Genomic DNA, 27,701 nt, shown 5'->3' with positions numbered 1-27,701 from the left:
CATAAGGTAAAATGACCGACATACCTCATAGGGTAAAATTACCAAAATACCCTCAGAGGGTAAAATAACTGTTATACCCCTAAGAGATGAAATGATTGATTTGCTCTATGATATGTATGAATATGATTGAGCATGACATTTTGCATACACGTAAGATATTATGTCATGATATATTGCATGGGGATGGGTTGTTATATTTGGAGGAAGTGTACGGTACTGATAAGGTTACACGGGTCGCCCAAGATGACTATGGACCTACTGATGGATATATGCATTTATTTTACTGGCAGCTTTGCTGCAATACTGTTTAGTGTCGCAACTGATGCTAATCATGGTGTGTCTGGCTGAGTGGGTTGATTTTATCCCCACACGGTGTGTTTGGCGGGACGAAGTGGTGTGTAGAGGCTGGATTGGATAGGATTTCTAACTGCATATCTGTACTGATTAATGATATTGTACTATTACTGCATCGATTAATGATAATACATATTGTTCACTGCATGACTAATATCAGTTACTGTTATGGGCCAAGGCCCTACTGATACTACTACTGAAATTGGGCAAAGGCCCTACTGATTACTGGCATTGTGATGGGCTCAAGCCCAATCATTTACTATTACGGGAAAGGGCTTAGGCCCACATTGAACTGGACATTTATTGTAACGGGCTCAGGCCCAAACTGTATTTATTTACTGTTTAATTGACTGTTTGTTTATTAGGGGATTACACACTGAGTTTTCGTAAACTCACCCCTCTATTTAACTGTACAGGTAATCCCCAGTTGTAGGCGGGTTGGTGCTGTGAGGGACATGGAGGCGGCCACACAACTGTAGCTGTTCTACATTTGCTTTTTTTGAAATTTAATGTTTATGTTGGATTTTGTTTTTGTAATAATGCCTTCAAGTTTGTTTAAATTTTTAGTTGGGATTGTGCTTACTTATTTTAAACTGCTAGTTTAGGAGAAGACAAATTTTCAAAATAATTATTATTTTCAAAGACACGAGACCTAAACAACAGAGTTTCAAAAGCTTCCACAATTTCAGATCAACATACCATAACAAAAGCAAGACAGCAAGGTAAACATTTTGGCTAGATGATTTGTTAAATAATAATTAAAAGGTTTTTAAACTTAGAAATGAATTTTTACCAACAAGACCAATTTTCGAAAGACACTTCAATGTGACACGTCAGATTCGACCATCACGTCTAGGCCGGGCTTGGGGTGTTACACACCAGATCAATTTAGTTTTTTGGTTTTTTTTAACAAATTGAAATCAAACTATCTTGATGGGGCCAAGTATTTCTCATTTGTTCTTTGCAAATGATTTGGTAATCTATTCAAAAGCGGACTTAAAGAATGTTCGGATCGTTAAAGAAATTCTTCACTTCTTCTGTAGTTTCTCAAGCCATCGAGTCAATGCCCAGAAAACCAACATTTTCTTTTTTGAAGGAGTGGGTGATGATCTTAATAACATTTTAAGTAGTTTCCTTGGCTTACAAAGGGCCCAAGATATTGAAAATTACTTGGGAGTGTCGTTATTCCATAACATAGTTTTTAACTTTACATTGCATTTTGTTGTAGAATAGATGCGTAGCAATATAAGTAATTGGGGCACTAAGCAGCTCTCTATGGCAGGTAGTGTTACTCTTGTTGAGCCTGTTCTTTTTTTTACCAAATTATTTTATGTAACCAAGTGAATTTCAAAATGTGCTTGTGTATAGATTGAACGGTCGACAAGATAATTCATATGGGTGTTGACTAATGGTGGAATGAGAGTGTCTTTAGTTGATTGGGACACTAATTGTCAACCTCGTGCTTATAGAGGATTGGGTCTAAGGTATTTAGAGGATCTGAATGTTTCTTTCTTTGCTAAAATTGGGATTTAATCAAGTCTCTAAGTATACTACCTTCTGGGTTTGAGTTCTTCGATCGAAGTATGGAATGATAGTAAGGGTGCCTGAAAGTATTGCATCAGGAATGTGTTCAGCCATATGATAGGACTTGCTAAGGTATGACCCATATCGAAAGAGAATTTATATTGGTCTGTCTGGACCAGGAATTCTGTCTATTGTTGGTGTTCATCAAATCATGTGCCTTCTCAAATCAATCTTCTGGCGGATTGTTTACTTTGTGACATAGTAACTGAGGATGGGATCTGGAATCTAGAACTTTTTAGAGTCTGATTTCCAAAGGATATTGATAAAAGAGTTGTGAGTATCCCCCTCACCACCCTTTGGTTGGTCCTGATAAAATCAATTGGGTGCACACCTCGGTTGGGTCCTTTTTGGTCAAAAGTGCTTATTGATTGATAATGGAGGATATATGGAATAGAAAAGACAAAAGGTGGTTAGTCATAGGGAATTTTCAAGGACCTCAACGTGTTCATTTTTTTTTCTTATGACTTAAGTTTGAAATACAACTTCTAACTATTCAGAATGGATACGAAAGGGTATTAGTCATTGTACGTCTTGTCAGATGTGTCACCATGAAACAAAAGATCTAGTTCATGTGCTTAGGAATTTCCCTACTACAAAAGATGCTTGGATGTAGATTATGCTTGCAAACCGATAGCCTCGATTCTGCTCTAATTGTTTTCAAGACTGGATGGAGACTAATTTATGATATTCAGTGTGGATGTCATGTGTGGGGATCTTTTGTTCTAGTTACTATTTTTAATAGCTTGGCACACATAGAAAAACTAGAACCTTTTTACTTTTAAGGAATAACATGAGGTTTTATTTAAACTATTAAGATTTCTATAAGCTTGGCAAAATAGTACAATTCAACCTATAAGAGTCACTTGTCTAGACATCTTGTTATTGGTTCTGAACATCCTTTGAAAATACTGAAGCTCCTTTCAGTTGATGAAATCAATGGAATGAAGGTGAGGGTGCTCAAAAATATTCCATGAGTAATGTGTTCAGTTGTATGGAGAGGACTTGCTAAGGTACGACCCATATCAAGAGAAACTTTATATTGGTTTGTTTGGACTGGGAATTCTGTCTATTGTTGGTGTTCATCAAATAATGTGCCTTCTCAAATCAATCTTCTAATGGATTGTTTACTTTGTGACATAGTAACTGTGGATGGGATGTGGAATCTAGAACTTTTTAGAGTTTGGTTTCCAAAGGATATTGATAAAAGAGTTGTGAGTATCCCCATCACCACGCTTTGGTTGGTCCTGATAAAATCAATTGGGTGCGCACCTTAGTTAGGTCCTTTTTGGTCAAGAGTGCTTACCGATCGATAGTGGAGGATATATGGAATAGAAAAGACAAAAGGTGGTTGGTCGTAAAGAATTTTCAAGAACCTCAACGTGTTTATTTTTTTCTTATGGCTTATGTTTGAAATACATCTTCTAACTATTTGGATTGGATACGGAAGGGCATTGGTCACAGTCATCTTGTCAGATTTGTCACCATGAAACAAAAGATTTAGTTCATGTGGTTAGGGATTTCCCTGCTACAGAAGAGGCTTGGATGCAAATTGTGCCTGCAAACCGTCAACCCCGATTCTGCTCCAATAGTTTTTAAAACTGGATGGAGACTAATTTATGATATTCAGTGTGGATGTCATGTGTGGGGATCTTTTGCTCTAGTTCATTCGGTTTAATAGTGTTGTGTATATGGAAAAATAAGAACCTTTTTTACTTTTAAGGAATAACATGGAGTTTTATTGAAACTATTAAGATTTCCACAAGCTTGGCAAAGTACTAGAATTCAACCTATAAGAGTCACTTGTACAGACATCTCGTTATTAATTCTAAACGTCTTTTGGTAGGAAATTTGCTACTGCTGGAGGTGTTATATGTAAATAAAATGGAGAATTGATCCTTGGATATAACCACTATTTGGGGACTTGTTCTACTTTTGAAGCTAAAATTTATGGATACTTGATGGTTTTGCCATTATTCAGAGAAAGTTGCTGACAGGTTTGCTAAGGTGGCTTCAGATAGGAATACAGAGGTGAAGGTGTTTGTTAATTTCCCTGAGGAGATGTTAGATGAATTTAGGTTGGTAAAATAGTTGAGTTTCTATTTGTAATTATTTAGTAAAGTTGGTTAGTTTTATTTATACACCAAAAGAAAACTTGATTGCAACCAAAAATTCCAACAACAAGAGAAAAAACAATATAATTGTACAGTCAAACACTTATATTAGTAAATAAATTACTAAATTAGTTTTGTTAACAAATTGTAAAATAATTTATTGTTATAATTGATAATAATGTATGTTATTGTTGGTAAGACTTATCCAAAAATAGATTTCTTTTACCTTTATAAAAAGTAGTAAAAGAAATTGAAAAATCACAAGATCAAAATTTGTAATTAAAAATATCTTTGTATCATAATCAACACGACAATGGCTCCTCCAAATAAGTTATGCTTAGTTTTAGTTATTTTCTTATCTATCTTTTCGCTTTCTTCTTTGCCAACAACTGCAATTATTCCAAAGGCTAATATTTCCCTTTCGGTACCTTCATCACAACTAGTAGAAAATTTATGCAATGGCAAGGCAGTTCAAAATCGCAGGTTTTGTCTGAAAGCGCTTTCCACTCCCGAAGTTATTGCGGCTATGGATACAACCCAACTAGGAACCCTCATTATGAAATTAGGAGCAGCAAATGCCAAGGCAACGTTGAATTTATATAATGAAATAATTAAGAAACCAGGTTCTCCCCAGGCTTTGAAAGCTCTTAATATATGCGTTGAGGCTTACAAATATGCAATCTTATCATTTGAAATGGTATCTTCAGAATTGGTTGAAGATCCCGAAACCGCAAACTATGATGTAGCTGTTATAGGTCCTGAAATTGCTAATTGCGAAAAGGAACTGATTAACGCAAAGGTTCAAGCACCTCGACTCCTTGCTGGGAATCGATTTGTGAAATATTATGTCTCAATGGGATATGAGATAACATCAACTCTCGAGCTTGAAAATCCAAATGAGTATTAGGCAAAAAATTAAGGGAATATGTATAGATAGTAATGTGTGAATTTGTTATCTTGATTGATAAAATATAATATTGATGGCATAGGTGTGTTGCCATTGTTGTTGTTGTTGAAACTATAAATTAATTTAAATAATTATTGTAAAATTATTTTTTTTTTCATTTTCCATTAAGTTAGTGAATTCTTAATATTCCAATCATTAGCTATTCAAAGTGGACTTAGAATATAACCAAACCCTAATTATATCAACCTTCTTACCTCTTCAATTTATGACCTGTTTTGCAAAAATTTGTAATAATTACACCTATTGTTCTAGGATGAGATTTTTGTAAGAAAGATCTGGGAGTATTTACCGTCTTCCTCCCTACTTGTGTCGTACTCCATTTCCCTTTATTACTTTCCTTAATTGCCTTCTCCTTAATGCTTTCTTTCAATTCCTTGTATCCAGAAGTACTATTGAACTTTCCCTTATTATCAAAAGACCAAACATAAATTTGTTTTACCTTTATAAAAAGTAGTAAAAGAAATTAAAAAATAACAAGATCAAAATTTGTAATTAAAAATATCTTCGTATTATAATCAAGAAGAGAATGGCGTATCCAAATCAATTATATTTAGTTTTAGTTATTTTCTTATCTATCTTTTCGCTTTCTTCTTTGCCAACAAGTGCAATTATTCCAAAGGCTAATGTTTCCCTTCCGATACCTTCATCACAACTAGTAGAAAATTTATGCAATGGCAAGGCAATTCAAAATCGCAGGTTTTGCCTAAAAGCACTTTCCACTCCCGAAGTTATTACGACATTGGATACAACCCAACGAGGAACCCTCATTATGAAATTAGGAGCAGCAAATGCCAAAACAATGTTGAATGTATATAATGAAATAATTAAGAAACCAGGTTCTCCCCAGGCTTTGAAAGGTCTTAATTGTTGTGTTGAGGCTTACAAATATGCAATCTTATCATTTGAAATGGTATCTTCAGAATTGGTTGAAGATCCCCAAACCGCAAACTATGATGTAGCTGTTATATGTCCCGAAATTGCTAATTGTGAAAAGGAACTGATTAACGCAAAGGTTCAAGCACATCAACTCCTTGGTGGAAATCGATTTATGAAATATTATGTCTCAATGGGATATGGGATAACATCAACTCTCGAGCTTGAAAATCCAAATGATTATTAGGCAAAAAATCTAAGGGAATATGTATAGATAATAATGGGTGAATTTCTTATCTTGATTGATACAATATAATATTGATGGCATAGGCGTGTGGCCATTGTTGTTGCTGCAGAAATTGTGAGTTAATTTAAATAAATTTTTTTTTCATATTTCATTAAGTTAATGAATTATTAATGTTCGAATCATTAGCTATTAAAACTGGACTCAGGATCTAACCAAACCCAAATAATATCAACCTTCTTACCTCTTCCATTAATGACCATTTTGTAAAAATTTGTAATAATTTCACCTATTGTTCTAGTATAAGATTTTTCTTAAAAAGATCTGGTAGTATTTATCGTCTCCCACCTTACTTGTGTCGTACTCCATTTCCTTTTATTGCTTTCCTTAATTGCCTTCTCCTTAATGCTTTCTTTTAATTCCTTTAATCCAGAAGTACTAGTGAACTTTCCTTTATTATCTAAAGACCAAAACATGGAATCATTACCTCTTAATTGACAAAGCCTTATCCTTTGAAATTTACTTTATTCAACTTCAAGAAAGAATAATGAGTCATTTGTAAAGAAAAGATGGACAGACAAAGAACATTTGACTTGATATTACTAAGATATTTTACTCTATTCATGGAAAGAAATGATGTTACTTTGCAGAATTTTGTTTGTCTTAGCAAATTGAACTCAAACCTACCACCGGATCCATTTAGTTCTTTGGTTCTTTTTAACACATGAAATCAAACTATCTTAATAGGGCCAGATCTTTCTCATTTTTTCTTTGCAAATGATTTGGTAATCTTTTTAAAAGCGTACTTGAAGAATGTTCAGATCCTTAAAGGCGTTCTTCACTGCTTATGTAATTGCTTAGGCCATCGAGTCAAAGCCCAGAAAACCAACATTTTCTCTTCTGAAGGAGTGGGTGATGATCTTAGTAACATGCTAAGTAGTTCACTGGGCTTACAAAGGGCCTAAGAATTAAAATGTACTTGGGAGTGCCGTTATTCTATAACAGAGTTTCTAACTCTACATTACGGTTTGTGGCATAATAGGTGCATAGCAAATTGAGTAATTGGGACGCTAAGCAGCTCTCTATGGCAGGTAATGTTACTGTTGTTTAGTCTGTTCTTCTTTATTTACCAAATTATTTTATGTAACCAATGTAAATTTTGATATGTGTTTGCATGTAGATTGAATGATCGGCAAGATAATTCATACGGGTGTCGGCTAATGGTGGAAGAAGAGTGTCTCTAGTTGATTAAGACCCCAACTGTCAACCTCGTACTTGTGGAAGATTAGGTCTAAAAGATTCAGAGAATTTGAATGCTTCTTTCTTTGCTAAAATTAGGGTTTAATCAAGTCTCTAAGGATACTGCCTTATGGGTTCGAGTTCTTTGATCGAAGTATAGAATGAAAGTATTGTACGAAGAAGGTGTTCAGCCGTATGGAGAGTACTTGCTAAGGTACGACCCATAGCGAGAGAGAACTTATATTTGTCTATTTGGACTGAGAATTTTGTCTACTGTTGGTGTTCATCCAATAATGTGCCTTCTCGAATCAATCTTATGATTGATTCTTTACTGTGTCACATGGTAACTAAGGATGGGATGTGGAATCTAGAATTGTTTAGAGCTTGGTTTCCAAAGGATATTGATAAAAGAGTTGTGAGTGTTCCCCTCACCACCCTTTGGCTGGTCTTGATAAAATCAATTGGGTGCGTACCTCGGTTGGGCACTTTTTGATCAAGAGTGCTTATTGATCGATAATGGAGGGTACATGGAATAGAAAAGACAAAGGGTGGCTAAGGAATTTTTTAAGGACCTTAATGTGTCCTTTTTTTTTCTTATGGTTTGTGTTCGAAGAACATCTTCTAACTATTTAGAACGGATACAGAAGGGCATTGGTCACAGTGTGTCCTATCAGATGTGTCACCATGAAATGAAAGATTTACTTCATATAGTTAGGGATTTCCCAGCTGCAAAACAGGTTTGGATATAGATTATGCCTGTAAACCGTCGACCCTAATTCTACTCCAATAGTCTTCTAGACTAGACAGAAACTAATTTATGATCTTTAGTGTGGATGTTGTGTGTGGGGATCTTTTGGTCTAGTTACTTTTGTTTAATAGCTTAGAGCATATGGAAAAATAAGAACCTTTTTTACTTTTAGGGAATAACATAGGGTTTTATTTAAACTATTAAGATTTCCATATGCTGGGCAAAATAGTATAATTCAACCTATAAGAGTTATTGCGGCAATGGATACAACCCAACTAGGAACCCTCATTAGGAAATTAGGAGCAACAAATGCCAAAGCAATGTTGAATGTATATAATGAAACAATTAAGAAACCAGGTTCTCCCCAGGGTTTGAAAGCTCTGAATTGTTGCGTTGAGGCTTACAAATATGCAATCTTATCATTTGAAATGGTATCTTCAGAATTGGTTGAAGATCTCCAAATCACGAACCTTGGTGTAGCTGTTATAGGTCCCGAAATTGGTAATTGTGAAAAGGAACTAATTAACGCAAAGGTTCAAGCACTTTGACTCCATGTTGGGAATCGATTTATGAAATATTATGTCTCAATGGGATATGAGATAACATCAACTCTTGAGCTGGAAAATCCAAATGAGTATTAGGTACAAAATTAAGGGATTATGTGTAGATAGTAATGTGTGATTTTTTTTATCTTGATTGACACAATATAATATTAATGGCATGGGCGTGTTGCCATTGTTGCTGCTGCTGAAACTGTGAATTAATTTAAGTAATCATTGTAAAGTTATATTTTTTTTTCATATTCCATTAAGTTAATGAATTCTTAATATTCCAATCATTAGCTATTCAAAGTGGACTCAGAATCTGACCAAACTGAAATAATATCAACCTTATTACCTCTTCCATTTATGACCTTTTTGCAAAAATCTGTAACAATTACACCTATTGTTCTAGGATGAGATTTTTGTAAGAAAGATTTGGTAGTATTTACCATCTCCCACCCTACTTGTGTTGTACTCTATTTCGCTTTATTGCTTTCCTTAATTGCCTTCTTTTAATTCTTTGAATCCAAAAGTGTTAGACTTAAGTGACCCAAATCCTTATTTAAATAAAATACTGTGGTAAAATAAAATAAAAGTAAAATCCCTATAGAATTATACTTCTTTTATTTTATTTTAGAATAAGGTTTTTAAACCTTATTAAACTTCATCTATTTGATATTGATTAGAATAAGGTGTTTCACTCCTATTAAAATATGGTTTTACAAGCCTATAAATAGACATAGTCTACTTTTCTTGTAATTAATTTGAATTCGACATAGTGAATTTTCTTCTCCTTTGCCCGTGGTTTTTTTCCCAAAAGGGTTTCCACGTAAAATCTGTGTGTTCTTTATTTTTATTTCTATTTCTATTTTCTTTGCGATATATTGTCATTACCGATATTCTATTTTTACAAATTGGTATCCGAGCATCCGGGTTGTTCATCTCAATCACGGTAATGGCGTCTTTCAAGTATTAAATTTCATTGTTGGATCGCAACACCAGATTCGCGTTGTGGCAGATAAAAATGCAGGTAGTTCTTGCACAGATGGATTTAGAGGAAGCCCTGCTAGGGGTAGATAAGATGCCTTCAACATTGACGGAAGAAGAGAAGAAGTGCAAGGAACGAAAGGCATGAACACAATTACATCTGCATTTGTCTAATGAAATTTTGCAGGATCTGATGAAAGAGAAGACCGCCGCTGGATTATGGAAAAGGTTGGAACAAATATATATGTCGAAAACTCTAACTAGTAAGCTGCATATGAAGCAGTGTCTTTATGCTCATCGTTTGGATGAAGGTGCGTCTGTGCACGAACACTTGACAATGTTTCAAGAAATTTTCTCAAATTTGGAGGTCGTAGAGGTTCAGTATGATAAGGAAGATCTAGGGTTGATTCTACTTTGTTCGTTGCCCTCGTCTTATTCAACCTTTAGAGATACAATTTTATATAGTCGCGAGTCTCTCACAGTTGATGAGGTTTATGATTCTTTAACCTCGTATGATAAGATAAAACATCTTGTGGTTAAAACTGACTCTAAAGGAGAGGGTCTCATTATTTGTGGAATACAAGATCGAAATGCTGACGATGATCATGGAAGGACACAAGAATGAAATCCTCGCGGTAAATCTAAAGGTAGATCGAAGTCTTCAAACAAAGTTGAAACTTGTAACTTTTGCAAGAAGAAAGGGCACATTAAATCTGAATGCTATAAGCTACAGAGCAAGATCAAAAGGGAGGCTGCGAATCAAAATGGAAAACAACCATAAAATTCTGGTAAGGTTGATGTTGTAGAAGACTACAGCGATGGTGAACTTCTAGTCGCTTCTGTCAACAATTTTAAAGTGAGCGAGGAGTGGATCCTTAATTTGGGCTGCACCTTCCACATGAGTCCCAAACGGGATTGGTTTACAACTTACAAAATAGTGTCTAAAGGTATTGTTTTGATGGGAAATAATGCTTCATGTAAAATTGCAGGTGTTGGAACAATTAAAGTTAAGATGTTTGATGGAGTTGTAAGAACACTTAGTGACGTACGACATGTTCCACAATTAAAGAGAAATTTAATTTCGTTGAGCACTCTTGATTCAAAAGGGTACAAATATATAGCTGAAAGTGGGGATTTGAATATTTCCAAAGGTTCCCTCGTTGTGATGAAAGGGCAGAGAAAGACTGCTAAGTTATATGTTTTGCAGGGTTCTACTGTTACTAGTGATGTAGCTGTCGCATCCTCTTCCTTGTCAGATGATGATATTAATAAACTTTGGCAATGCGACTAGGGCATATGAGTGAGAATGGCATCGCAAAATTGAGCAAAAGAGGACTTCTTGACAGGCAAGGAATTTGCAAACTGAAGTTCTGTGAGCACTGCGTTTTTGGGAAGCAAAAGAGAGTTCGATTCACTAGAGGAATCCATAACACGAAAGGAATATTGGAGTATATTCATTCTGATCTGTGGAGGCCATCCAGAGTGCCTTCAAGAGGTGGAGCTAATTATATGCTAACTTTTATTGATGATTTTTCCAGAAAAGTGTGGGCGTTCTTCCTAAAGCAGAAAAGCGATGTGTTTTCCGCATTTAAGTCTTGGAAAACCATGATTGAAAAACAGATGGGATAGTAAATAAAATATCAGACAATGGCTTAGAGTTTTATTCTGATGAGTTTAATAAACTGTGCAAGTCAGAAAGGATCGTGAGACACTTGACAGGTCGTCATACTCCACAGCAAAACGGCGTTGTAGAACGAATGAACAGAACGATCTTGAGAAGGTTCGATGTATGTTGTCAAATGCCAACTTGACAAAGTCATTTTGGGCTGAAGCAGCCTTTACTGCATGTTTTTTGAACAACTGATCTCCATCCGTTGCCATTGAGAAAAATACTCCACAAGAAGCATGGTCTGGTAATCCTGCTAACTATTCTGATTTAATGATCTTTGGTTGTCCTGCATACGCTCATGTTGATAATGGAAAATTGGAACCGAGATCCATTAAATGTGTTTTTCTTGGTTATAAAGCTGGTGTAAAAGGGTATAAGTTATGGTGTCCTAAAAATAGAAACGTTGTGATTAGCATAGATGTTGTTTTTGATGAAACTGCTATGCTACCTAACTTATCTCTTAAAGACGCTTCGAATAAAGAAAATCAAAGGCAGGTGGAGCATCAGATTAATACAGAATCTACAACAGAGTTGACTACTGAAGCTAGTACAAAAATTCAAAATAGAGTTGCTTCTTCACCACAATACTCTATCGCCAAAAATAGAACTAGAAGAGAAATTAAACCTCCAAAGAAGTAAGTTGAGGCTGATCTAGTTGCTTACGCTTTATATGTGGCTGAAGATATAGATGCAAACCAAGAGCCATCTAATTATTCTAAGGTGGTTAGTTGTGAAGACTCAGAAAAGTGGATGTTTGCTATGCAAGAGGAGATGGAATCACTACACAAAAATAAAACATGGGATCTTGTGAAACTTCCTAAAGGTAAAAAGGTTGTTCGTTGTAAATGGGTGTTTAAGAAGAAAGAGGGGACTCCAAGAGTTGAAGAACTCAGATATAAAGCAAGGCTTGTTGCAAAGGGTTATAGTCAAATTCCAGGAATAGACTTCACAGATGTGTTCTCTCCAGTTGTGAAGCATAGTTCGATTCGAGCTTTGCTCGGTATTGTGGCCATGCATGATTTAGAGCTTGAGCAGTTAGATGTAAAAATTTCATTTTTGCATGGAGAACTTGAGGAGGATATTTACATGCAATAGCCAGAGGGTTTTACAGTCTCAGAAAAAAAGGACTATGTTTGATTGCTGGAAAAGTCCCTTTACGGTTTGAAACAGTTACCAAGACAGTGGTATAAGAGGTTTGATTCCTTTATGACTTCTCATGATTTTAAAAGTATATTTGACAGTTGTGTTTACTTTAAGAAAAATTGTAACGGTTCTTTTGTGTATCTACTCCTTTATGTTGATGACATGTTGATAGCAGCAAAAGATAAAGGAGAGATAAGAAAGGTCAAAGCCCAACTAAGTGAAGAATTTGAGATGAAAGATTTGGGACTAGAAAAGAAGATACTAGGTATGGAGATTCTCAGAGATAGAAAAGCAAGTAAATTGTACCTAAGTCAGAAGGGGTACATTGAGAAAGTTTTTTGTAAATTCAATATGCAGAATGCTAAGCCTGTTAGTACTCCTTTAGTAGCCCATTTCAGACTTTCATCGGCTTTGTCTCCACAATCAAATGATGAGATTGAGTACATGTTACATGTTCCATACTCTAGTACAGTGGGATCTCTCATGTATGCCATGGTTTGTTCACGTCCGGATTTATCATATGCAGTTAGTGCAGTTAGTAGATACATGGCGAATCCCGATAAAGAAACATTGGAAAGCAGTTCAATGGGTTTAAGATACTTACAAGGTACTACCGATGTTTGCTAACAGTTTGGAAGAACTAGAGATGGAGTAATTGGTTATGTTGATGCTGATTTTACTAGAGACCTCGATAGAAGAAGATCTCTCACAGGTTTGTCTTTACAATCGGAGGTTGTGCAATCAGTTGGAAAGCCACTTTGCAAACTACAGTCGCTTTGTCTACCACTGAAGCTGAGTACATGGCGATTACTGAGGCTTGTAAAGAAGCTATTTGGTTCAAGGGACTCTTTAGTGAACTCAATGAAGACCTTCAAATCAATACAGTATTTTGTGACAGTCAGAATGTCATCTTCCTTACAAAAGATCAAATGTTTCATGAGAGAACAAACACATTGATGTTCGGTATCATTTTTTTCGTGATATTATTGCTCGTGGTGATATTATTGTGAGCAAAATTAGTACTCATGAAAATCCTACAGATATGATGACTAAGTCACTTCCTATAACCAAGTTTGAACATTGCTTAGACTTGGTTGGTGTTCATTATTGAAGATAAACCCTTAAGGGGTTTTATGGAGGAGGTGGAGAACTTGTTCGTTTAGATTTCGCAATGAAGAACTTGTTCATTAAGAATTAGTGTCAAGGTGGAGATTGTTAGAATTAAGTGACCCGAATCCTTATTTAAATAAAATACTGTGGTAAAATAAAATAAAAGTAAAATCCCTATAAAAATATACTTCTTTTATTTTATTTTAGAATAAGGTTTTTTAAACCTTATTAAACTCCATCTATTTGATATTGATTAGAATAAGGTGTTTGACTCCTATTAGAATATGGATTTACAAGCCTATCGATAGACATAGTCTATTCATCTTGTAATTAAATCGAATTTGACATAGTGAATTTTCTTCTCCTCTGTCCGTGGTTTTTTCCCCGAAAGGGTTTCCACGTAAAATCTGTGTCTTCTTTATTTTTATTTCTATTTCTATTTTATTTTCTATATATTGTCACTACCGATATTCTATTTTTACAAAAAGTAATATAGTGAACTTTCCCTTATTATCAAAATACCAAATCATGGAATCATTACCTTTTAATTGACAAAGCCTTATCCTTTGAAAATTACTTTATTCAACTTCAAGAAAGAATAATGAGTCATTGGTAAAGAAAAGATGGGCAGACAAAGATCATTTAAATTGACATTACTAAGTTATTTTACTCTATTCGTGGAAAAAAAATGATGTTACTTAGCAGTATTTTGTTTTTCTTAACAAATTTGAAATCAAACCAAGCCACCAGATCCATTTAGTTCTTTGGATCTTTTCAACAAATTAAAATAAAACTATCTAAATGGGGCCAAGTATTTCTCATTTTTTCTTTGCAAATGATTTGGTAATCTATTCGAAAGCAGACTTAAAGAATGTTCGGATCGTTAAAGGAATTTTTCACTTCTTCTGTAGTTTCTCAAGCCATCGAGTCATTGCCCAGAAAACTAACATTTTCTTTTCTGAATGAGTGGGTGATGATCTCAGTAACATTCTAAGTATTTGACTTGGCTTACAAAGGGCCCAAGATACTGAAATGTACTTGGGAGTGCGGTTATTCCATAATAGAGTTTCTAACTCTACATTGCGGTTTATGGTAGAATAAGTGCATAGCAATTTAAGTAATTGGGACACTAAGCACCTCTCTATGGCAAGTAGTGTTACTCTTGTTTAGTCTGTTCTTTTTTCTTTACCAAAGTATTTTATGCAACAATATGAATTTCAAAATGTGTTTGCATGTAGATTGAACGATCGGCAAGATAATTCATATAGGTGTCGGCTAATGGTGGAAGGAGTGTGTCTTTAGTTGATTGAGACACTAATTGTCAGCCTCGTACTTGTAGAGGATTTGAATGCTTCTTTCTTTGCTAAAATTAGGGTTTAATCAAGTCTCTAAGGATTCTGCCTTCTGGGTTCGAGTTCTTTGATCTAAGTATGGAATAAAAGTGAAGGTGCCCAAAAGTATTGCTCGAGGTATGTGTTCAGCCTTATGGAGAGGACTTGCAAAGGTACGACCCATATCGAGAGAGAATTTATATTGGTCTATTTGGACAGGGAATTTTGTCTATTGTTGGTGTTCATCAAATCATGTGCCTTCTCAAATCAATCTTCTGGCGGATTGTTTACTTTGTGACATAGTAACTGAGGATGGGATGTGGAATCTAGAACTTTTTAGAGTTTGGTTTCCAAAGGATATTGACAAAAGAGTTGTGAGTATCCCCCTCACCACCCTTTGGTTGGTCCTAATAAAAGCAATTGGGTGCGCACCTCGGTTGGGTCCTTTTTGGTCAAGAGTGCTTACTGATCGGTAGTGGAGAATATATGGAATAGAAAAGACAAAGGGTGGCTGGCCGTTAGGAATTTTCAAGGGCCTCAACGTGTTCATTTTTTTTCTTATGGCTTATGTTCGAAACAACATCTTCTAACTAGTTGGAATGGATAGGGAAGGGAATTGGTCACAATGCGTCCTGTCAGATGTGTCACCATGAAACAAAAGATTTAGTTCATGTGCTTAGGGATTTCCCTTCTACAAAAGAGGCTTGGATGCAGATTGTGCCTGCAAACCGTCAGCCTCGATTCTGCTCCAATAGTCTTCAAGATTGGATGGAGAGTAATTTATGATATTCAGTGTGGATGTCATGTGTAGGGATCTTTTGCTCTAGTTACTTTGGTTTAATAGCTTGGTGTATATGAAAAAACAGGAACCTTTTTTACTTTTATGGAATAACTTGGACTTTCATTGAAACTATTAAGATTTCTACAAGCTTGGTCTAGACATCTTGTTATTGATTCTGAACGTCCTTTGGTAGGAAATTTGCTACTGCTGGGGGTGTTACATGTAAACAAAATGGAGAATGGATCCTTCGATATAACCACTATTTGGGGAGTCGTTCTATTTTTTAAGCTCAAATTTATGGATACTTCATGGTTTCGCCATTATTCAGAGAAAGGGGTAGAAGAATGTTTCGATACGCATGGATAGCGTGGAATTTGTTAAAGATTTACAAGTTAGCTACTTGGTCAGTTTATCTTCAACCTTAACAAGAAGGATTCATTTATTTTTACAACCTTAATAAGTGTATTCCAAGTGAGAGGAATAAAGTTACTGACAAGCTTGCGAAGGCGGCTTCAGATGGGAATACAAAGGTGCAAGTGTTTGTTAATTTCCCTTAGGAGATGTTAGATGAATTTAGGTTTGATAAAGTAGTTGAGTTTCCATTTGTAATTATTAAGTAGAGTTGGTTAGTTTTATTTACAAACCAAAGGAAAAGTTGATTGAAACCAAAATTTTCAATAAAAAGAGAAAAAGCAATATAATTGTATAGTCAAACACTTATATTAGAAACTAAATTACTAAATTAGTTTTGTTAACAAAATTGTAAAATAACTTTATTGTTATAATTGATAATAATGTATGTTATTATTGCTAAGACTTATCCATAAATAGATTTGTTTTACCTTTATAAAAAGTAGTAAAAGAAATTAAAAAATCACAAGATCAAAATTTCTAATTAAAAATATCTTCGTATTATAATCAAGAAGAGAATGGCTTATCCAAATCAATTATGCTTAGTTTTAGTTATTTTCTTATCTATCTTTTCACTTTCTTCTTTGCCAACAAGTGCAATTATTTCAAAGGCTAATGTTTCCCTTCCGATACCTTCATCACAACTAGTAGAAAATTTATGCAATAGAAAGGCAATTCAACATCGCAGGTTTTGCCTGAAAGCACTTTCCACTCCCGAAGTTATTACGGCACTGGAGACAACCCAACTAGGAACCCTCATTATGAAATTAGGAGCAGCAAATGCCAAAGCAACGTTGAATGTATATAATGTAATAATTAAGAAACCAGGTTCTCCCCAGGCTTTGAAAGCTCTTAATTGTTGCGTTGAGGCTTACAGATATGCAATCTTATCATTTGAAATGGTATCTTCAGAATTGGTTGAAAATCCCTAAACCGCAAACTATGATGTAGCTGTTATAGGTCCTATAATTGCTAATTGTGAAAAGGAACTGATTAACGCAAAGGTTCAAGCACCTCGAATCCTTGCTGGAAATCGATTTATGAAATATTATGTCTCAATGGGATATGAGATAACATCAACTCTCGAGCTTGAAAATCCAAATGAGTATTAGGCGGAAAATTAAGGGAATATGTATAGATAATAATGGGTGAATTTGTTATCTTGATTGATACAATATAATATTGATGGCATAGGCGTGTCGTCGTTGTTTTTGCAGCTAAAATTGTGAATTAATTTAAATAATCATTGTAAAAAAATTTCATATTCCATTAAGTTAATGAATTCTTAATATTCCAATCATTAGCTATTCAAAGTAGGCTCAGAATCTGACCAAACCGAAATAATATCAACCTTCTTACATATTCCATTTATGACACTTTTGCAATAACCTTTAACAATTACACCTATTGTTCTAGTATGTGATTTTTGTAAGAAAGATCTAGTAGTATTTACGGTCTCCCATCCTACATGTGTCCTACTCCATTTCGCTTTATTGCTTTCCTTAATTGCCTTCTCCGTAATGCCTTCTCCGTAATGCCTTCTTTTAATTCCTTGCATCCAAAAGTACTTGTGAACTATTCCTTATTATCAAAAGACCAAATCATGGAATCATTACCTCTTAATTGAAAAAGCCTTATCCTTTGAAAATTACTTTATTCAACTTTAAGAAAGAAGAATGAGTTATTTGTACAGAAAAAGAATAATGAGTTATTTGTACAGAAAAGCTAGGCAGACAAAGATCATTTAAATTGACATTACTAAGATATTTTATTCTATCCGTGGAAAACAAATGATGTTATTTTGCAGTATTTTGTTTTTCTTAGCAAATTGAAATCAAACTAAGCCACCAGATCCATTTAGTTCTTTGGTTCTTTTTAACAAATTGAAATCAAACTATCTAGATGGGGCCAATTACTTGACATTTGTTGTTTGTAAATGATTTGGTAATCTATTCGAAAGTGAACTTAAAGAATGTTCAGATCCTTAAAGGAATTCTACACCACTTTTATAGTTTTTCAAACCATCGAGTTAATGCCCAGAAAACCAACATTTTCTTTTCTAAAGGAGTGGGTGATGATCTTAGTAACTTGCTAAGTAGTTTACTTGGCTTACAAATGGCTCAAGATATTGAAATGTACTTGGGAGTGTCGTTATTCCATAACTGAGTTTCTAACTCTACATTGCGATTAGTGGTAGAGTAGGTGCGTAGCAAATTGAGTAATTGGGATGCTAAGCAGCTCTCTATTGCAGGTAGTGTTACTCTCGTTCAATCTGTTCTTCTTTCTTTACCAAATTATTATATGCAACCAGTGTGAATTTTGAAATGTGTTTGCCTGTAGATTGAACGGCCGGCAAGACAATTCATATAGGTGTCGGCTAATGTTGGAAATAGAGTGTCTCTAGTTGATTGAGACTCTAATATTCAACCTCGTGCTTGTGGAGGATTAGGCCTAAGGCATTTAGAGGATCTGAATGCTTCTTCTTTTTTACTAAAATTGCGGTTTAATCAAGTCTTTAAGGATACTGCCTTTTGGGTTCGAGTTCTTCAATCGAAGTACGGAATGGAAGTGAGGGTGCCTAAAAGTATTGCATGAGGAAGGTGTTCAGCCGTATGGAGAGGACTTGCTAAGGTACGACCCACATCGAGAGAGAATTTATATTGGTCTGTCTGGTCCGAGAATTATGTCTATTGTTGGTGTTCATCTAATCATGTACTTTCTCAAATAAGTCTTATAATGAATTGTTTACTTTGTGACATGATAACTGAGGATGGGATGTGGAATCTAGAACTTTTTAGAGTCAGGTTTCCAAAGGATATTGATAAAAAAAAGTTGTGAGTATCCCCCTCACCACCTTTTGGCTGGTCTTGATAAAATCAATTGGGTGCGCACCTCAATAGAGTTCTTTTTGGTCAAGAGTGCTTACTGATCAATAATGGAGGATACATGGAATAGAAAAGACAAAGGGTGGCTAGTTGTAAGGTGTAACACCCCTAACTCGAATCTGTTCCTGGAACAAGGTTACGGTGCATTACCAAAATTTACAGATCAAGTAACAGACATTTCATACCATCTAGCATTCATATCAGAACTTAATCCAAATTAATCATATTGACCCTTACGTGAGCCCTCGAAGCTCAAAATACATGTTAGAAATAAGTCGGGACTAAACCGGGAACTCAAAATTTTTTTTCAAAAAATATTAATTTTTTCAAAGGTACAGGGGACACACACCTGTGTGGCCAGGCCGTGTGTCTCACACGATCAAGAGACACGCCCGTGTCTTAGGCCGTGTGGGCATTCAAAATAAGGACACACGGTCATGTCCCAGCTCATGTCCAAACTTTGAAGCTCTCTGACTTGGGTCACACGGGCAAGCCACATGCCCATATGCTAGGCCGTGTGAGCATACTCACTTGCATCAATAAGGTGCAGGGGTCACACGGCCAAGCCACACGCCCGTGTGCTAGGCCATGTGAATAATTTGAGTATTCTATTTTGCAAATTAAAATATGCAGGGGAAACACGGCCAAACCACATGCCTGTGTGCTAGGCCGTGAACAATTTTGAGTATACTGACTTGTGCAAATTTTTAAAATACAGGGGACACACGACCGTGTTACCTGGCCGTGTGTCACACACAACTGAGACACACACCCATGTCTCTGCCCATGTAGACGAAATAGGCCATCTTTCTAGCCACATTTCTCACCTAATTTGTCTGCCACCTACATTAGCACTTTTAACACATCAACAAGCCACAACAAAGCAATCAAAACAAGCCATAATCATGTCTTAAACAAAACATATCATCACATACCTATAATTTTACCATCATTTAACCTTATCAACACATATCAACCATAACAAGGCCATATATATATACATACATACCATATAAAAGCCAAACAAATGGCTAATCTTCACAAAATATTTATATGCCAACATTGGCCAATTTAGCCTATACGTGCCATTATAACCAAAATAATTGACTATATATACTAAAATGAGACAATGGATAGTGTGATGTGGCTCCGACCAGCTTCCAACTTTAACAAGCTTCCAAGTTACTATAAAACAAGGAAAGTAAAATAGAGTAAGCATTTAATGCTTAGTAAGTTCGTATAACATTGAATTTAACTTACCATTTAATCACACTAAAGCTGAGCACTCTAAGCATATTTAAATCAAATTGGCCAAAAGCCCTAACACATATCCTCATCATCCATGTTCGCCATGTATTTCGTATGAATATCAAGAAACATGTATGAGCTCAACAATAATCAAATTTTCATATACATATACTTTCCACATCATGTGTCCATATAACATGTACAAATCATATCCATGTATTTCAAATATATTTTCGTAATAATTCATCTCGAATTCAGATTTTCTCATATCAGAAATTTGACGTTGAACCATTTAAATATCGTTGGATACATGGGTAGTACACATAAAGTGTACAAATTTGTAATCCGTCAATTCATATACAGGTATGCCCATGCGAGCATGTAATCGAAAAGCTCTTTTGAGCCATATAATGGGAAGATCATAAAACCCGTAATCGGGAAGCTCATGCGAGCCAATATCGGGAAGCTCCGGAGAGCCATTAAATGGGAAGCTTATGAGAGCCAATTATCAGAAAACTCATTCGAGCCATAAACGAGAAGATCAAGAGAGCCATTAAATCAGAAAGCTCGTGAAAGCCATATAATGTGATGCTCATAAGAGCTAAATAACAGGACGCTCTTGCGAGCTGTGGTGTGTCCGCACATGCAGGATCACACAACCAATTCAGGAACCTTTAATGACAATGTCATTTGTATCCATCGAATTTCTTAGGTTCAAACAGGACTTGGTACTTGTCAGATATGTTCGGATCTGTGATCACTACTTATATATGGCAATCGTACAAATCACACACAATAATATTCAATTTAAAACATATAAATGTAAATTTTAGTTACATGAACTTACCTCGACAAGTGTCCATAAACACAAAAGCTACTAATCTGATACTTTCTCTTTTTCTCGATCTAACTCTGTATTGTGTCTATCCGGATCTATACAAATGAATTTAACTCAATTTAATACAATTCATATTCAATTCAATCCAATACACATCTTTGGAAAAATTAGTATTTTGCCCCTATACTTTTAATTAATTATGATTTTATCCCTAGACTCGGAAAATGAAATTCATACAACTTAATCCTTATTCCAAGCCTAGCCGATTTTCATGTATCACAATAGCAGCCCATGTATTTCATAAAATTCAAATTTTTTCCATGAATTGTAACACCCCTAACCCATATATGTCGTCAGAACAAGGTTTCGGAGTATTACTGGAATTTACAAATTAAATACAGACATTTTATATCATTTCACGTTCATATCAGAAACCAATCATAATCAATCATACTGTCCCTTAAATAAGCCCTCAAGGCCCAAAATATGCATTAGAAATAAGTCGGGACTAAACCAAGTATTCATAGAATTTTTCGTAAAATATCAAAATTTTTCCAAGGTGTAGGGGACACACACCCATGTGGCCAAGCCGTATGTCTCACACGGTCAAGAAACACGCCCATATCTCAGGCCGTGTGGACTTTCGAATTAAGGACACACGACCGTGTCCCAGCCCATGTCCAAATTAGGGTGCTCTCTAACTTGGGTCACAAGGCCGAGCCACATGCTCGTGTGCTAGGCCGTGTGAGAATATCTGGGCATTCTGTTTTGCAATTTTAAAAATGCAGGGGACACACGGCTAAACCACACACCCATGTGCTCGGCCGTGTGTTACACACGGCTGAGACACACGCCCGTGTCTCTACTCGTGTTGACGAAATAGGCCATTTTTCTAGCCACATTTCTCACCCAATTTGTCTTCCACCTACATTAACACTTTAACGCATTTAGAAGCCAATACATGACATTCAAATCAATCCAAAACCAAGTCTTAAACATTTCATATTATTACATATATTTTAGCATTCAAATTTACCATAATGATCAAAAACACATATTTGCTTACTTGTATCAAATATACTATCTCAACTCATTCATCAACATGCCTATAAACTATCCATCATTCAACCATATCAAACACCACAAACATGATAAGGCCATACATATATATATATCAAAATATGTCCAACTCAAGCCATTCTAATGGTTATTTACAACAAAATACTTTAAAGCCAACATTAACCAAATTACCCTATACATGCCATTATAACCAAAATTAGTTTTTTATATGTACCGAAATGGGCCGATGGATAGTGTGAGATATCTCCGCCAAGCTTCCAACCCAACGAGCTTCCAAAATGCTATAAAACGGAGAAAATAAAATAGAGTAAGCTTTTTAAGCTTAGTAAGTTCGTATAACAGGAAAATTAACTTACCATTATTTCACATATAAGGTAAGCATACAAACAACATCCAAATCAACTTGGTCATAGCCTAAACACATATCCATATCATATTAGCCAAGTAATCACATGTAATAAATCATAATCATGGATAAACTTAGTCATTAACATGTTCCATATACTTGTATTAGGCATGTCATACTTCAATATATATTAAATAATATCATTTCCATAAAATTCAGGTATACATAGGTAATAGTTCGCTTTGAACTCATGTTACTTCATATCAGAGCTTTGCCCGTTAAAACATTTAAAAAATCGATGCATACATGGGTAGTACACACGAAGTGTACAAAACTGTAATCCGTCAATTCATGTAATATTCATCAATTCATATTCAGGAATGCTCATACAAGAACATAAATAGGAAGCTTATGTGAGCCATGTAGCGGAAAGCTCATAAAAGCCATAATTGACAAGCTCATACGAGCCAATATCAGGAAGCTTCGAAGAGACATATATCAACAAGCTCATGAAAGAGCCTTTAATCAGGAGGCTTTGGAGAGCCACATATCGGGACACTCATAAGAGCTGCGATGTGTCCACAACACATGCAAGATCACAACCAATCGAGATGCTCAGAAGAGCTATTAACGGGAAGCTCATAAGAGCCATATATCAAGAATCTCAAGAAAGCCAATATCAGGATGCTCACAAGAGCTAATAACGGGACGCTCTTACGAGTTGTGGTGTGTCCGCAACACATGCAGGTCTATAACAAATTCGAGAACCCTGTATCCATCGAATTTTATTTATTCAAACGGGACTTAATACTTTTCGGTCATCGTCGGATATGTAATTAATTTCATATACATGGAAATAATACAATCACGTACGTACAACTCAATTAACACATATAAATTCTCAATTTAGTTACACGAACTTACCTCGATAAGTGTTCATAGGTTTGTACTCTACTAATCCGATACTTTCTCTTTCCCCTAATTTAACTCTGTATTTGATCCATTCGGGTCTATATGAATAAATTTAACATTAATTTAATACAGGTCATATTTGATGGGTGTCGAATCCACCAATCTAAACCTACGCCTAATTTGCAATTTAAGCAGTATAGGGAGTAGGGTCGACCCCTCAGAGACTGGGTTTACTACAAATTGTTGTTCTCCTGACCAGATTTATGTCCGAGCAGTTGTCGTGCCCAAGATAATTGGGGGTGGATAAAATCGAAAACCTAGAACCTAAAATAAATACATAAAACGCGTAAAAAGTAAAAGTTGAAAATGAAATAATAATAAAAACAGTTAAATAAATTTGAAGAAAAATTAATTAGAATAAGCTCAGCTTTAGGCATGGATTTTTCCTCGTCTTTAAACCGATCCTCGAAATTAGATGAACTCCTCTTTTCCAATAAGCTAGTTATAGCTACCAAGGATGCCTCGGACACCAACTCTTCATTGTGTAAATTACTTAAGGAACGTCCAATAACTAACCCTTACCGATCGAACAACCACGAAACGTTCGTGATTTAGAACTCCGGCAGCCTTGCATTCTAGAAGAGCCTAGCTCGAACCAATGCCCTCAACCGTGTGGGACATTTAAATCCGGTTACTACTTCCCTTGACGGAACCAAACAGCAATCTCCACTTGGCATGCCAATGTGTTCACAGAAAACCAATTAGAATCGATCCTTTCGGAATTCCAACTGTACGTCTAACCACACTAAATCAAACGACGTATTTTTTGACTTACTGTTGATCTGACTTTATGAGTTGACAAAATCATACTCTTAATCCGGAGAAATAATAAGTACTAGAATTTAGGAGTTAAATTGCTCGGGTTCGTAACTCACGGATCTTGACGAGGCTAATTCCGACCTAAAGCTGAAAATGGATTTAGTTAACTAAGGTTTGGGGCATGTTGGTATTGGGCATAAATTAAATAAGGTAAAATGGGTGGGAAGGATGGTTAGCTACTGCAAATGAAAAGGGAATTTGAAAAAGGAATTGCAAATAGTTTAAATTGGTGGCTAACTAGGAATTAATAAATTGAAGAAAAAGAAACTAAAAACAAAAAATGCTACGTGAGTAGAAAGGAGAGAATATATTGAAAGATAAAAGCTTGATATTTCACTTGATGATTAAAATGAACAATGTAGCCTCTATTTATACTAGTGGCCTTGCTAAATTAAGAGCCAACTAGTATAGAAAATCAAGGAAAAATATTCCATGATATAAAAAAATCCCAAAATAATCTCCCACTAAGTCAACAATTTCAGCTAATTATTCTTGGAAAAATTCTGCTTTGGCCCTCCTTCTTTGCTTCTTTCTTCAATCTAGCCCAATTGTTTCCTTTTTCTTCTATTTAGCCCCAAATTGCACCCCTGCACAAAATTCAACAAAAACATGGAAAAATTAGTAGTGCACTCTCATAAATTAACCAATTTAATTACATAAAATATGTAACTTTGGCATTTAATCAATATTCAATTCAATCCAATTCACATCTATGGCCAAATTATCATTTTGCCCCTATACTTTTAATTAATTTTAATTTTGTCCCTAGGCTCAGAAAATGAAATTCATGCAATTTAATCATTATTCCAAGCCTAGCCAATTTTTACATATAGCATTTGAAGCCCATGTATTTCATAAAAATTTAGAATATTTCCATGAATTTTACATCTTTTCAATTTAGTCCCTAAATCATAATTTCATCAAAATTCCCTTTACAAAAGTTGTTTATCTATCAACAACCATTCATTTTCTAACATAAAACTTCATAATTCATGTATACTCATCCATAGAAAAACCTTAACACTTTAATAACTTTGCAAATTAATCCTCGAGATAGCTAGATTAAGCTATTACGATCTCGAAAACATAAAAATCATTAAAAACGAGACAATGATACTTACCCAATTTAGCCAAATAAGCTTGCTTGAACTTAGGTTTTCATGGCTAGGGTTTCCATCTTTCTAATTTAGGAAAGATGATAATATTATGGTATTTTGTTTTATTTTATTATTTATCATCTTTATTTATTTCATCTTTCCAATTTCATCCTTTTCTTTATTAAATTTTCCAATGATGAATCATCATACTTATCTACTAACTCCTCTTAATGGTCTATTTGCCATATAAGGACCTCCAATTTTGAATTCCATAGCTATTTGATCCCTTTAGCTATTAGAATCCAACTTTTGCACTTTATGCAATTTGGTCTTTTTCATCAAATTAAACATGTAATCGGTAAAAAAATTTTACGAAATTTTCATACGACATTTCTATCATAATGCAGACCATGAAATAAAATTAAAATAAGTTTCCATCTAGACTCAAATTTGTGGTAATTTCATCAAAATTCTCTTTACAAAGGTTGTTTATCTATCACCAACCTTTCATTTTCTACCATAGAACTTCATAATTCAACTATATTCATCCATGGAAAAATCCTAACACTTTAATAGTTTTGCAAATTAATCCCCGAGATAGCTAAATTAAGCTAAAATTATCTTGGAAACATAAAAATCAGTAAAAAATAGGATAATAATACTCACTTAATTAATCAAAATAAGCTTTTCTATCTTCAAGCATCAAAACTAGGGTTTCTATGTATTTTGTTTTAGGAAAAATGATGAAAATGACTTTAATTTAATTATTTATTTCTTTTATCATCATTATTTATCATCTTTTCAAATTAACCCTTTACTTTTTTTAAATTTCCAATGATGAATAATCATCCTTATATACTAACTCCTCTAAATGGTCTATTTCCCATATAAGGTCCTTCAATTTTGAATTCCATAGCTAATTGGTACCTTTAGCTACTAGAATTCAACTTTTACATTTTATGCAATTTGTTCCATTTCATCAAATTAAACATGTAATCAGTAAAATTTCTTAACAAATTTTTCATGCAATATTTCTATCATACTATAGACTATAAAATGATATAAAAATAAATTTTCTTCTGACCTCAGATTTGTGGTCCCAAAACCATGGTTTCGATTTCACTGAACATGAGATGTTACATAAGGAATTTTCAAGGACCTCAATGTGTTTATTATTTTTCTTATGGCTTATATTTGAATAACATCTTCTAACAATTTGGAACAAATACAGAAGGGCATTGGTCAAAGTGCGTCTTGTTAGATGTGTCACCATGAAACAAAAGATTTAGTTCATGTGCTTAGGGATTTCCCTGCTACAAAAGAGGCTTGGATGCAGATTGTGTCTGCAAACCGTCGGCCCCGATTTTGCTCTAATAGTCTTCAAGACTGGGTGGAGACTAATTTACGATCTTCAGTGTGGATGTTGTGTGTGGGGATCTTTTGGTCTAGTTACTTTGGTTTAATAGCTTGGTGTATATGGAAAAGCAAGAACCTTTTTTACTTGTAGGGAATAACTTGGACTTTCATTGAAACTATTAAGATTTCCACAAGCTTAGCAAAATAGTACAATTCAACCTATAAGAGTCACTTGTCTAGACATCTCTTTATTAATTCTAAACTATTAACATGTTTTGCTACTGTCAAAGGTGTTACATGTAAACAAAATAGAGAATGGATCCATGGATATAACCACTATTTCGGGAGTTGTTCTATTTTTTAAGTTGAATTATGTGGATACTTTATGGTTTTGCGATTATTAAGAGAAACGGGTACAAGAATGTGTCGCTACACATGGATAGCTTGGAATTCGTTAAAGCTTTGCCGGTTAGCTACTTGGCCAGTTCGTCCTCAGCCTTGATTAGAAAGATTCGTTTATTTTTACAAACTATAGTTCAATGGCAAATCAATTGTATTTCGAGACAGAGAAATAAAGTTGTTGTCAAGCTTACTAAGGTAGCTTCATATAGGAATACAGAGGTACAGGTGTTAGTTAATTTCCCTGAGGAGATGTTAGATGAATTTGGGATTGATAAAGTAGTTGAGTTTCTGTTTGTAATTATTTAGTAAAGTTGGTTAGTTTTATTTACACACCAAAAGAAAAGTTGATTGCAACAAAAATTTTCAATAAAAATAGAAAAAGCAATATAATTGTACTGTCAAACACTTATATTAGAAAATAAATTACAGAATTAGTTTTGTTAATAAAATTGTAAAATAACTTTATTGTTATTATTGATGATAATGTATGTTATCGTAACTAAGACTTATCCAAAACTAGATTTGTTTTACCTTTATAAAAAGTAGTAAAAGAAATTAAAAAAT

The 27,701-nt window shown here is 34.7% G+C and overlaps 1 protein-coding gene across 1 annotated transcript; it reads left to right on the top strand.

The window, feature by feature from the left end:
- The first annotated feature begins 4,314 nt into the window (after positions 1-4,314).
- Positions 4,315-5,101, top strand: LOC121217867 (uncharacterized). The gene is made up of 2 exons (XM_041094377.1): positions 4,315-4,672; positions 4,757-5,101. The coding sequence occupies exons 1-2, from the start codon at positions 4,363-4,365 to the stop codon at positions 4,954-4,956; spliced, it is 510 nt and encodes a 169-aa protein (XP_040950311.1). The 5' UTR covers positions 4,315-4,362; the 3' UTR covers positions 4,957-5,101.
- Positions 5,102-27,701: the final 22,600 nt, after the last annotated feature.

The sequence above is a fragment of the Gossypium hirsutum genome, chromosome D05 (genome assembly GCF_007990345.1).
Source record: "Gossypium hirsutum isolate 1008001.06 chromosome D05, Gossypium_hirsutum_v2.1, whole genome shotgun sequence".
Lineage (NCBI taxonomy): Eukaryota > Viridiplantae > Streptophyta > Magnoliopsida > Malvales > Malvaceae > Gossypium > Gossypium hirsutum.
The sequence above is the reverse complement of the archived record's forward strand: the minus strand, read 5'-3'. Positions and strand labels throughout refer to the sequence as shown.